The sequence below is a fragment of the Aphis gossypii genome, chromosome 2, assembly GCF_020184175.1.
Source record: "Aphis gossypii isolate Hap1 chromosome 2, ASM2018417v2, whole genome shotgun sequence".
Lineage (NCBI taxonomy): Eukaryota > Metazoa > Arthropoda > Insecta > Hemiptera > Aphididae > Aphis > Aphis gossypii.
In genome coordinates this window covers 83,547,677-83,562,876 of record NC_065531.1, presented here as the reverse complement: position 1 = coordinate 83,562,876, position 15,200 = coordinate 83,547,677, and the positions used below count along the sequence as shown (strand labels likewise).

The 15,200-nt window shown below is 27.7% G+C and overlaps 1 protein-coding gene across 1 annotated transcript in view; it reads left to right on the top strand.

Moving 5' to 3' along the window:
* Positions 1-14,818, top strand: part of LOC114119784 (hillarin) — a 39,201-nt gene extending 24,383 nt beyond the window's left edge. The window contains exons 5-12 of the mRNA XM_050200059.1: positions 5,012-5,279; positions 6,991-7,073; positions 7,343-7,486; positions 7,825-8,043; positions 8,941-9,149; positions 11,261-11,391; positions 12,133-12,390; positions 13,569-14,818. Coding sequence (XP_050056016.1) covers positions 5,012-5,279; positions 6,991-7,073; positions 7,343-7,486; positions 7,825-8,043; positions 8,941-9,149; positions 11,261-11,391; positions 12,133-12,390; positions 13,569-13,925 — 1,669 coding nt within the window. The 3' untranslated portion in view covers positions 13,926-14,818. The remainder of the gene's footprint in view (positions 1-5,011; positions 5,280-6,990; positions 7,074-7,342; positions 7,487-7,824; positions 8,044-8,940; positions 9,150-11,260; positions 11,392-12,132; positions 12,391-13,568) is intronic.
* The last annotated feature ends 382 nt before the right edge of the window (positions 14,819-15,200 follow it).

Genomic DNA, 15,200 nt, shown 5'->3' with positions numbered 1-15,200 from the left:
GCAAAGTACCTATATATATATATGTATATATAGTATAATATGTTCATCATTTAGCCCGCTCCGCCGTCGTAAACCCCCCGTAATCACTCTCGCGTGGTGGAAAATCGTTTTTTAATCCTCAAAAAAATACAAAAAAAAATGAAAAAATGAAATTATATAACATAATAACACTCTAGTGGGTACACTCGTTTTGGTCGTTTTATAGTCGTACACGCACCGTGGTCGGTACACAGAGTGTGTAAAAACACGCGTGGGAAACGGCGGTATCGGATACATCGATACAACAGGTTTTTCGCACTGTGTATATATGGTATATACTATATGTATATCGCAACATAATATTATGTACACATAGAATCATATAATATATACTAAATAACATAATAACCAAACAGTATCGAGAATCTATGAATATATATATATTATATATAGATACACGATGTGCATATTATTGTTATGAGGTATTATGTAGTTTGTACACACTACACATATAGCAAGGGTTGCTAGCCTTATTATCTTAAACGAAATAAATAAAAATCCCGTTTTATTGAATTTTGAATAAATATTAGTTTTCATTAATATAATGTATCAGATTTTCATTTACGTCAAATTTGGTTAACAATTATTTCACGATCTTCAACCGTTTCGTAGTATTGCAATACAAAATCTTTTAAATAAGAACTCAAATCTAATCAGAAATAAATAAAAATTCACGAATTACTTTTTTGTCGTGTAGCGGTTTGCAGATTACCTACTGACTTGGTGAATTCAGTTGGGTTAAAATTCAGGAACATAGACGAGTATGCGCGTAAAAATGTATTATTTAAATTTAAGTACAGTGATTGGGCTTGTACCACGAAATATATAGACTAATTATAGCAGTCAAACCTATATAAAAAAAAATATATATACTTATATTTTATTTAATAGATAGTAGATACATTTACTAAAGTTAGCGTAATAACCTATCTTCTAGAAAAATTATTTAACGCATACCTATCACAATCATATATTATTACAGGTTATCATTACACTCGTAATCATTTATATGTTTGTAATATCAATACTACATATGCAGGTACCCTCAAAAAGTCAAAAACAGTATTAATTAAATAATGTACTGATTGTTTTTTTATTATTTAAGCCATTTAATGTATACTATATGCTTACTGTTGTAATATATCATGTTAGTTGGAACGTAAATACTAAGTTTCTAGGAACTGTAACGTATTTCACTTGGAAATTTTTTTTAAATAGGTATACTAACCATTTTTTTAGGTACAAAATTTGTTTAACTAAAAAACGAACCAACATATGTGGATTATGGATATACATGTACTATTCAAAATTCTTAATAATAATAATTTTAAACTATTAATAGACCTATTAAAATTAATCAAATGTTTTAAATAACAAAACTAATATAATAATATATAAATATATAATATTTATTATCAAGAGAAAATTGACGACAACCCTAAATTAGTGTTGGCATTTGGCTATCCCTCAAATAGGTTTTATCTTCATCCCGATAATATTATATATTTTACTATTAATTTAACAATGCTACGTATCTATATAGTATATATACAATTGTATATTCGAGTCTATAATATGATAATATCTCATAATATCCGATAAATATCCTATAGACAATAATACAATACACGTCCAACACAATAATATAATATGAATATTGAATAGCATGGAGATAATATAGTAATAATAATAATTAATAATAATATATTATATAGGTAGGTACGGCCTTATAGGTATGTTGTACTGCTATTCATCGACATAAACGATGATAAGCCTATACGACCCGCGGTTGCGAGTTGCCTAGAACCAATTGTTGCTTTTGGAGGCCATATACGCGAGCATACCAGACGTAACTCAGTTTGATTAATAAACGTTCCATATAATGTTTAATATATTGTATTATCTATAGCTATTATTGGTAGGACACTGTTTGATTGATCGATGTCACATTGCACATTACACAGCGCTGATTTGAATCGAATTAAAATGTTTACATCGAATACTCATAGAATGCAATCGAAAAAATCACACAGTAATTGTGTACTATTTTTGATAATAATTTATTATAATTATTTTGGAGCTTGCATGACTATTACATTTCAAATATATGAACAATTTAGGATATAAAAAAATTACGAAACTACTACTATTTATTAGGTTCGCATTAGCGCAGAAATTATCAGTAAAGTAGTTAGTCTACTCTACACGTTGATCTAACAAATTTAGGAAGAGGTAACATATTATTTTTAAAACCATTGGCTATTGGTGACTTTTTTATCATCATACAGTTATTTTTCTTGTTTGTCTTTCAAAAGATTTATTTTACAATATAGTTTGCTATTTATTTACAATAGGTACCTATTAATCTATTTAGATTATTTATCAATTTATCAAATAATTATAATATATAAACGGTAGACATGATCACACATCCTCTATTACAACATTATCTACTTGGTAGTGGGTACAAATTTACCAATTCATATACCTCGACCTTAAATTGTTTGATTAACTCACCTGACTGGGGCGTAGTTGTAGTTGAGGACCAACGGCAAACTTCGAGTTTTTACTTCCGGTCGCTATGTAGTTTTGACGATTATATTTCCGCGGAATCGGCGGCGTTTAATTGTACACATTTCCGGCAATCGCATGATTTTGGGATGATTGCTACCGGCTCAACGAACCGCTGACAATTTTCCCCACGATTTCCTACATCATGACGTCTGTCACACACGTATTATACGGAGCAGTTACGCTCATCGTCCCAATACTGTGTCCAGCGGTCGACCCGACCCATCAACAACAATTATAGAACATTTATAATACCATGCGCTAAATACAATTTGTTTTTTTTATTCTAAATCATTAGTAAGGTACCTCTGTAGTTAGAATTATTTATCTTCTAACATTATCATCATTATTTATTTTACATAATAAAAAGGTTATTTGCTCATTAATTTTTTATTATTTTTAAGTACACATTTCGCACGACTTCATTGATATAATAATTATAAAAACTAAAAATTGTGATAATCTTAGGTTTTTTTTTTTAAATATGTTGTGTTTTTTAAATACTTCTAACTATATTTTAATATTAAATAACGCATTTATAATTCACATAAATCGACTTGGAAAATTAGTGTAGCCTGCAGTTAAATACATCACTCTGTATACATATACTACTACTTACTGTATGTCATATCGAAAGCCGTTTATAGTTTATATAGAGGTATAAACGTATACATTTTTATTCGATGTAGCGTGACACTGTGACAATGATGCGCACGTGAAATAAATCGCTGCAGCATCGTCATTACACAATAGATGTAACCTATTATATTGAATTGGTTCGTCGGGTTGACGGTCTATGGGGATTAAAATATTTCGCTAGACGTTTGTCAATGACATAAAATAAAACTAGAAAAAACTCGTTTTTTAACAGATTGTCTAAGATATAGATAGGCAATAACATCTAACGCGTATTCGTATGTGTAATTATATTATATATATTATATTATTATTTTATAGGTATATTGTGTACTCTGTAAATGTGTATTTTAACGGGTTTTATTCGTTTTCGTCACGTTTTAACAGCTCATTATTAATGTATTATTTCCAACAGCGTGCCTGGTATAGTTTATATACGAGATCGCTATTTCTGATGTCACAATTTTATCTATTGAAAGTAAATCCATTTATCTGTAATATGGATTATACGTGGGTAAATGCGCAACTGCGTAAGGCTAACTTCTACTGCAACATTACGTATAATTTATTCTGAAGACTTGAATTTCTTTATGTGCATACGATCTATTTAGAAATGTAAACTACACATTGACTTTTTAGTGTTTAACATAAATTATTGATGATAAGAAGCAAAAACAAAAAAGTTTAACGACTTATTGATTTTGTGGTTTCACGCATTAGATATATATAAACATATCATATTTAGAACGAGCATCTACATTGACTTAACTCATAATAAAGATAATATAAAATGTTAAAAGTTATGTTGAAAGAAATAGAAACTATTACTATTAACAGCTATATAATTAAAAAATATATATACAATTTATGTTCATCGACTTATCAAAACAATGTAGATAAACAATATTATATATAGGTATAGTTTGAGTTTGCACAGACAACCATTGGTGAAACTTTGTACATATACAATTATTTTTTAGGAGATTTTTGAAGAGTTAGACGTTATTATACTTTATACGCACGTATGTTTATCATAACCAATAAATGACAATAACTAAGTACTAATATATTATAGTAAATCAATAATCATATTTCATATTTGAATACTTCGTTTGATCATTACTATTGTATCTAACTATCATGAATAACATTATTATATTCTGGATTCTCCATATTAATGTTGGCTCATGCTAAGATAGATTGGTTTAATATATACAATCTTGTGGATCTCGAATGAGCTGATAACTATTTATTACTGAAAAAACATAATATCTGTCATGTCCGGCGACTAGCTCTCTGGGCTCCCCTTCCTATTGAAATAACTAGTAATTAGAATTCAATAGTTACAGATGCTATATAGAGTTCTAGAAAAACAAAGTTCAAAATAAGTCGTGTGTGAGTAAAGCCATAACATTTTTATTTATGCGATGATTTGAATTTTAATCTGGAGAGACTAATGCTTCCCCCTAGTTGCTTCTTGTACAGGTATATGACCTCGTGTCAGACGTCCGGTAATTACAGTTAAATTTGACCGTATCTGTGGGTGCACGCATATATGTACAATGTACATAGGAATATTAATTATATGTATATACGTATTTACTTAAACAATATTTTTGTCGATTGTAATCTTCATCTGGTCACATTTCAGTTTTCTGTGTAAATTAAAATCAATTTTAAGATACGATGAACAAATAGAACAATAAAATAATAATTATGCAGTGTAAACGAATAATAATTAATCGTTTAACTTTGTTATTTTTAGAGCTGCCACTGCGGCTCTAGTAGAGAAACAGAGCAGCGAAATGTTGGAACTGATAAACGAGAAGCGCAGCGAGTACATGATGGCCGAATCGCTGTACTTGGACGACTCAACGATACCAGATGAGACGGCTGAGGTGCTCAATGACAACGTACAACCGTACCCGGGCAAAGCGCCGCTACCGCCATCGCCGCATGGCGTGGCCCAAGCAAAGTTTCAGCTGTACTCAGACCCGTTGGAGTTTGCACACATCGACCAGATTGCCATATCGGTAAGACATGTTTATCAAAGAAACAGGCCGTTTGCCACGCATTATTTTAGTAGTAGGCAAAGTTAGTTGGTACTACAAAATCGCACCTAAAGAACTTAAATTCTAATAACACAATAATAGGTATATTTTAGAAGAAAGGGGTAATGGGTTTGAAGCGATTGCAACGCTGGGTATATTTTTTCTAGAAATGTTTACAATACACATTTTATAAGGTGTTTCGAACAAAATTAGAGCACGGTAGCTATAAGTAATGCTCTTTTTTTCCGTCAATAACTCTTTATTCTGTTAATTTATTTATTGAAATATTAAACGGATTTGGGCCAATTACATAAAACATTTTTAAAATGTAGGCGTATAGTTAAGAAATGAAAAAATAATTTATTTAAAAACTAAAATCAGTAGTATTATAATAATTATTAAACCAATTTAGTTGTGAAACTAAAGTAGTAGAAACTGCACGATTTTTAAAAGAAAAAAGATTAAACAGAACAGTAAATATTAGACATAGCCGGTTACTCACTTTTTACACCGTTTATAATATAATATGATATTTTTATTATATATATATATTCGATACTACAAAAAACTTACTAACTATATACTCGTACTAAAATATTTAGTGATTTGTTCAAAATGTATGCGATACAACTGTATTAAATGAATTACATTTTTAAATAGTAGGTATTACACAGGTCAGTAAACACAATAGTATAGAGTGATGTAGTGATAAAACCTTATAACCTAAATGATTTGTATAACTCTAAAAAAAAGACTATATAGTATACTGTATACACGTATATTATATTTATACTCTTAACGTTTTAATAAAGTAACCATAAACCAATACATTTTAAACAGTTAAATCTTTTTTCATAATAGGTATTATGCTATTATTATTACTCCTATAGTATTTGAAAAATTAACGATAACCAACTAATAATACCTATTTTATAAATGAAGATTTATCTTAGTGATTTTTTTGAACTTGTTTGTAAAAAAGTTTACTCAGTGAAATGATTGTAGTAGGTATATAACCTAGGCATTATTTAACATAGCAAAAAATGACAAAGCACTGTTTATAGACTTTGATGATCCTTTTCAAACTGTGGTTTCCGTTATTAGAACGGTTTTTACTTTTGATTCGTTCTGGTAGTTTTCAATGACAAGAAAACACACAATAACGTTTAACGCTACATTCTAAGTTTCTTAAAAATATTAAAACGAATATATTTGACAGCAATTTTGATGTGTTTATAAACTATATTTTATCTACTAGGTATAACGATTTATGGACATCGTTATATTTTAAAACGATTACCTACCTGCTGTTAAAACTAACTGTTATTAATCCCCGTCGTCTATAATATTAATAATTACGTTATTATTTATGACATTTTAATAAATAAAAATGATAATATACTAATAGCTAAAAAATAATAATTAAAATCATGTATAGAAAATACAACAAAATAAATTATAATAAACGATGTGATATAAAATGTATATTAAACAGAAATACAATTATTATTTTTTTCAATTTTATGATTAAATAATATTATACATTAAAATCTGTCTATTACCGCGAAGTTCCATCACTCAATAGAATTTTCCCTCAAGACTATAGCCCCTATACAACACTATTATGTTTATTGTAAAAAATATTATAGATTGTAAAAATATGTATTAAATTATATCTGATATATTTTTACAGGTAGCACAAGAAGACCAAAAAACCTTTACAGATTTAGTAAGAATGTTGGTGGGAAAATGTGGTTCAGATATAGAAAAAGCCAGGTAATAATATATATACCTATTGACTATATAGAAATAATAATAACTATACAATATACATTATAATATAATGTATACTAAATACATTTAAATATAATTTTAAATTTGGGTATTATTAAACTACATTTAATTTATTTCATCAAAACACTGATTTATACTTAATTTGTTCAATTTGTATATAAATAATAAACACATTCTACATTTTTATTCCAACTCCTTGTTCATTGTTTAAATTAAACATAAAATAATATTTTACAATTTTTGTTATCCAGGACCATTTTCCGGTGGATTACTGTCAAAAACTTGAATACAATGAATTTTGATGACAATCTGAGGGGTGACACGCCAATGGGTCTACTCAGAGGCATTAAACACGGAACGGAAAGTTACCATGTATTATTCAAACGATTATGCAGGTAAGGTTACAAAATAAGCACATTGGTCTTTATGCTTTACACGTATTTATTAGGTTTAATACGACTATTATAAATTATTGAATGTTTAATTTATTACCGAACGACGGCTAAAACATTTTGAGTTGCAATATTTTATCATTTAATGTTTAACATTTATTTATCATCATTTTACTTTAAACGTAATTGATATTTTTCGTAACATACGATAACATATTTGTATTATGTTTTAATTTTATTCTTTAAATTATTCAAATATATATACATTTCAATGCTCTTATTGACATAATTTTAAATAATGTAGCTACCTATTTAAAATACATAACAAATTTAATGCACAGTTATGCTGGTTTACACTGCGTCGTTATCAAAGGATACTCGAAGTCGGCCGGCTACCAGCCTGGTGTTCATTTCGAGGATAGTCGATTCCGAAACTCATGGAACGCTGTCTATGTTGCCGGTGCATGGCGGTTTGTGCAATGCAATTGGGGTGCACGGCATCTAGTCAACGCCAAAGAAGTACCCAAAGTCGGAGCCAAAGGGAAATCTGACAGTCTCAGGTTAGATACGAATTATATTTTTTTATTATAATGATATTTTTAATTTTACATAAAATAATATTATTTGTTAGGTATTAGTGGTATTACAATTTATAATAATATAATGTGTGTTAGTGCCTACTTAATAAATAATAAGTAATAATACTCAATTCTCATAACAATAAATTAACATCTTAAGTCTTGAACCAATAAATTATTTTGAAGATAGTACACATCTATTTTCAATCCTGTAGATGAGCTATGAAGCATATAATAAATATATTTATTGCAAAAACAATTTTTATTAGTACTTACGTAATAATAAATATATTTTAAAATACCTAATTGAGTAATTACATACTTCTCATTACTTATTCGCTGTCATTTATTAATATTATTTAACTTGAATTAATATTTAAAATCTTTTATTACTATACTTAATTTTATTTTATTTAAATTAAATATATTTAATTTAATAAATTTCACAGTGTGATTCTTACGATGCTTGTTTAAAAAAAATGAAATTCCTATTATAATATAAGACACATTTTTGTTTAATTTTCTCGTGTATATACAATATAATAAATAAATAAATAAATCAGCGGTTCTCAAACTTTTTTCGCGGAGCCCTTGAGATACTAAAAAAAATTCACGGAGCCCTAAAAACTTGAAATATCAATTTTACAACTCATAGAAATTTATAGATCAATAAATTGCTAAAATACGAATTTCATACAATATAAATGTAACTTGTTACAATTTAACGAATAATAATATATGAACTTAATTCAGATGTGTCCGCGGAGCCCCTAGATTAGTTTCGCGTAGCACAGTTTAAGAACCGCTGTAATAAATAATAATGTACACTTATATAAATGATTTATATTTATTATTTAATACTTATACTTTATTTGGTAGATATGAATACGACGACCATTACTTCCTAACGGATCCTCGAGAGTTTATTTATGAGTTTTTCCCACTTCAACCCGAATGGCAGTTACTCAAAAATCCTATTACTCAACGAGATTTTGAGGATTTACCATTCGTCAGATCTCTGTTCTTTAGATACGGCCTTTACTTCCCAGACTCAAACACGAAAGCTGTCATGTACACGGATGCAACAGGTGATATATTATGTCTTGATAACTTTTATGGCGTATAGTTTTTTTATTATTTATAAATGTATAAAAATTCAAAAACTCAGTAATTAATATAAGTGATTAAAATATATTTGTATGAACATACTAATTCATATTATTTAAAATCTTAAACCTTCAAGTTTGGAGTATATTATATACTAATAAATACTAAAATGCCTCTATAAATTTAGTCATACAATGCACTATACCATAAACATATTGTGATCCATTCATTCATATAATATAATAATACGTATAAAGTATAAACTTATATATGTGTATGTGTGTACGGTGTACTTATATAACATATACTTAGATATATCATATCTATTTATCTATTATAATAATTACACCGATGAGAAAATTACTTTTTTAACTTTGTTAAGTTTGGTTACATTAATTTAAATTAATTATATTATTATACATATAGGTATATATTTAAATAATTTTAAAAATAATTTTTCATTTAAGTGTAACTGACTTATATGAGTAACTTCTACATGATAAAAAATAACTGCTCAAGTCGATTGATTAGAATATCTGGAATTATATATGACTACAGTAAAGTTACAATTTATGGGAAAAAAATTCGACGGATCCCAAACGGCTCCTGTTTATTGTTTGCTTATTTTCAAAAAAAAAAATGCATAACAAATAGATAAATTCCTAAACGGTTCCTATAGAAAATATAAAAAATTAAATTAAAGCTCAGTGGACAGTCACATCAGTACACATATACATTTTTAAAAAAACAAGAGTTCATTAGGAAACTCATTGACAAATGTTCAATGAGTAAAATTACATTTATGGATTGTATAAAAAAGTTTTTTTTATATACGTGCATTTTTTTAACGCTAAAATTTAATATTATTTTAATAAAAAATTCACAATAATATATGATTTTTCTATAAAATTTTTATAATTTACTCAGTTTACACCAACACATGTTTAACCACACCTCTTTTGAGAGAGTTTTAAGTACCTAAATATATATGAAATGAAAATGAATTTTTGTTGTAAAAAAACCAGAACCGTTTGGAAATTTATCTTTTTGTAAAACGGTAGATGAATGGGCTACGACCAAGAAATTCGCAGCATAACTTTAATGATAAATGATTATCCATAACTATATGCTAGTTTAATATAATGACATTGCGTCTATAAAATACTAATGATAAAATAATGTATATACCTATACCTGAATTAATATTATAAATTATGCAAATCGATGTCGTCTCGCAACACGCTACACTAAATCCTGTCGAATGCCACGCAATTATAATAAAACTTACGTCAATCTAGCGATTTCTACAATAAAAAGCGTGGCAAATCGGCAAAGTATATATACGTACATAAGACCACCAAAAGTGGATTTCTATAACGACAGCATATATACCAACGATACAGTATTTTTTGCGTGGCATAGATTTGTTATATTTTATTGATTTATGTACCGGAAAGGCAAAAACATTAATTTATAGGTATACCAAATAAACTATAGCGCGTATAAATAATGTATAATACTCATCATATATTTGGTTTTTTTTTCAAATATTTTTGTTATATTTTCAATACAGCCCACGCGTGGACGCAGTTTAATATTAATTCGTTTTTGTGACCATCATAATTGGGTGGACCATAAATTAAAATACAAAATACGCATATTTTTAAGATGTTATGATAAAAGTGATAAAAAAAAATCAAATGGTGTTAAATATAGGATAGGTAAATTTATATGGACCCCAAACATCAAACACATAATAATATATGATAATATATACATTTATATATAGTACGTATTATATTAATAATATCATACATATTATTGGTTTCCTCGAACACTTCTCGTAGTCAATTAGAGTCAAGATAATTATTTAGGCGAGTCAAGTTCTAATAACTAAGTAAAGTAATAATCATATTCTATCCGGTGCAGCGATTTTGTAATGATCGCGCGGACTTCCTTCGGCGTATACGATATTGCAATTTCCTTAATTATAATCGCGTTACATTTACCTTCGTGCAAAACTAGGAAGGCGTGAAAATATTCAAAACTTTCGCTAGAGGCGCACCTGAAATTCATAAATTTATAATTCCAGGAGCCGCCACAGTGAGAATAGCAATACCGACCAACATGCAATCCAACCTGATATTCCACTACAATTTAAAATTCTATGAAAGCGAAGGGGACACGTATGATGGAGTGAGCTTGAAGCGTTTTGTCATGCAGGTAAAACATAAAACTTTTTGTAAAATTATTATATTATAGTGTTATACTTATTATACACTGTTTATTAAGTATAAAATATCTATGTCAATACAATGCAGGTTATTACGTTTCATTTATTAAATAAAATCTATATAAAGTGCTCAGATATTTTACAAGAATATACAGGGGGTTTTGGTTTTAAGTTAAATGATCTGGTTTTAAATTAAAGACAATTAAAATTTTCATTATTTTTTAAAATGTTCTGCTTAATTTGTTCTAATCTTTAGCATTTTAATTAAATGAAAATAATAAGAAATTATTATAATTATATAATTCACTGATGTTCATATTAATCATTAATCAACATTTATTATTTCTTGAGAAAATACTATTATTTGTTATTTTTCAAAATTCACGAGCTTGCAAAAAAGGATAAACTAATTTTTTTTTACTCATTTTGACTCATTAATAATACATAATAGTATATTTATTAATTAGAGGGATCGATATGGGTGCATAAAGTTCACCAACATTTTTATTTTGAAAATCCGATCGCATTATTATTTTAATTTATAATCACTATTAATTATAATGTGACGGCTGAAAATGTCTATACAACTTATATTGAATATTAATTGTATTCTACTCGTTCTCTTATATACATAGTATTTGTCATTTGAAACATAATGTTACCATATGATCATTATTGCGTATTTGCGTGTTTATTATATCATAAATACTTTTGTTTATGTATGATTGAAGTCTGTCTTGGGCAATATCGTGTCATTCCGCGTCCACGCTCCCAACAGCGGTGCGTTTCTGTTGGATATATTCGCTAATTCAGTGACACCCAAGGAGTATCTGACTGGAGAGCCGATGAAGTTTAAGAGCGTGTGCAAGTTCAAAATCATATGTGAAGAATTGCAAACCGTTATGGTGCCGTTGCCGGATTGCGCTAGCGGTGAATGGGGTCCTACAAAAGCCACTCGTCTCTTTGGACTCATTCCCATATCACATCAGGTATATACAATGCACGTATATCTAAATGTAAAATGGCATATTATGCATAAGTTTAATGATTATTTGGTATGTATTATTCTGCTCTTCTGCAGGTTTCTGTACTTAGTATGCAATAGCTTAATAGATTTATCAAATAGAATAAATAACTACAATATTACTGAATTATATTTTTTCTAAATTCGATAATTAGAAGCATACTAGTAGGTATACTACTTTCATAAAATATAATATAGGTATGTGTAAATATTGATTAGATATTTAATATATATATTTTTTAACAACCATTAACCATTACATAAATTTTTTATAATTAAAGTAAAAGTTTTAATCCGTATACATTCACTATGATTTTCAAAAAAGTACCTAATCTATTTTCAATATTATACAATTTAAAATTAATACCTATGTATAATATAAAGGATTTTTTTAAAAAATGCAAATTATCTAGAAATCCACTATTTATGATTAAAAATCTGATTTTATGACAGATACAAATTAGAAAGTAAGTAATTCTATACTATAATTCATGATGTAGTGCTGTAGTTTTTTAAAGTATATCACATACTTAATAATGTACAGAGTGATTCGCCAAATATGCTCATTCCCCATTTTTCCTTTTATAATTAATTAAAACTCTAATTTTTGGAATACTTATATTTATCACACTCCTCTTTGTATCTTCGAAACTAAATAAATCGATTATATCGTTAACCATTAATCTATTATTCTTAGACACAAATTTTAATTATTTAAAAACTACTCGTTCGAATTTTGATTTAAATACATCGACATTTTCAAAAAAGTCTAAACAATTTTTAGAAAAAAGGATAATTCTAATTTGAAAAAAAAGAAGTTTATATCGTTTTATCGTTACACAACACTCCTTAAATTATATTCAATATTTAAGTAATTAATAACGGTTCTAAAGACATATACTTAGAAATTCCAAAAATCAGTAAGTATTGGAATATAAATATTATATTAAAACGGAATGAACTCCTTGGTGAATTAAACTATATTACCGTGATAAAGAGAAGAGACAATTAATCACATATAGATACCAGATATTTTGTTTAAAGAAACTACTCTGTACATCCTGAACTTGGAATTCTCTAACATTTCGATTAATCAACAAATAATTATAATTATATTATAATTTCATCGTATTTTGTGCACAGGACCCATTAGTGTTCGCTGGCCGGGAGTTGGAAATACAGTTCCGAATGTCTAAGCCACTAACGGATTTCATGGCCACGTTGCACAAAAACGGCGTGGAGGAGAAACGGCTGTCCAAATATATATCGCACACAATCGTGGACGATTTTATTACATTCCTGATTGGATTTCCAGAAGAGGGCCAATACGGTCTGGACGTGTACACGCGCGAAATAGCGTCGCACAAGTCGGACGAGAACGGCCACCACAACCATCACCAGCACCAGAACCGGCTTGCCAACGGCAATGGCATTCACGGTGAAAAACACCTGCTCACCCATTGTTGCAAATACTTAATTAACAGTTCGAAACGAAATTAATATTACATTGATAACAAATTTTATATTATATTATCATCGTTTCTATACATAATCATTTATGGATAATGTATTTTAGTACAATATTTTTGTAGGTATATATATAATATAATATATATGATACTGTTTGATATACATAATTGTATATATATAGTACATATTATATGATATATATAATATAAATATGTATATATTTTTAACGCTGGACAAGAAAAAATAACGTAACATAATAAATTATTATATTATTATTAACAATATATGCGACTCTGGCCAATTATCTATATAATGTATTAATATCAAATACTGAGTATAAGTATTAAGTATATATGACATATGTATATATATTTACTGTAAAATAATAATAGTTGTAAAACAAAAAGTACCACGTACACGTATGTGAGAATTTTTCTACACAATGTATACCTATTACACACATTTGAGAAAATTTATGACTGAGATTGACCTGTCCCCTCACCGTTGAGCGTATAAAAGAAATTGAAGGGCTCATTAAAAAACTAGGCAAATCCACGTCTTATTCACGGAATAAACAAAGTAAAAAAAAAAACATAGCAAGTTGTTACTTACAGTAGGTGGTGAATGTAAGTTTGCATTGTACTCATTGTAATTTATGAGCTAAATTTAAATTCAATTGCATACGATAAACCTGACGAGTGAAGACCGCACATTTCGTCAATATATTATACTACTAACTATAGGACATAGATAATAGGTATTTTATGATACATGCATGTATACATATTTATATTGTTATTATAGTAATTTATTTTACTATTATTAGTACAGTATGTTGGATTAATTGTTGCCGAAAAAATTGCATTTATTATGATATATTAATATTTAATTATTATAATAAATTTATAGTAGTATTTATTGTATTTATAAAGTATATTATTGTTATTACCTAACTTTTGAGATAATGCCGACTTACTGTGAAGAAAAGTGTAAATAGGTTCGTAACATAAATAAGAAATGGCACAAAACTAATATAAATTTCTTATTAAAAAAATAAACACGTACAAATTTCGAGTACCGATTAGTTTAATTTTTAAATTATAAAAAAATATCTAAAATCATTATTCTTCATTTAAATATATTATCTAATTTTGTCCAAATTTGAACTTAAAATGTCTTAAAAGCGAATTATGATTATATATTATATATAATATGTATATATAGTTTCGGAGTGAAATACTTATGAAGAACCTTGTGTTAAATTTTCAAGTATTTACTTAGAAAATTAAACGTTTTATACATTCT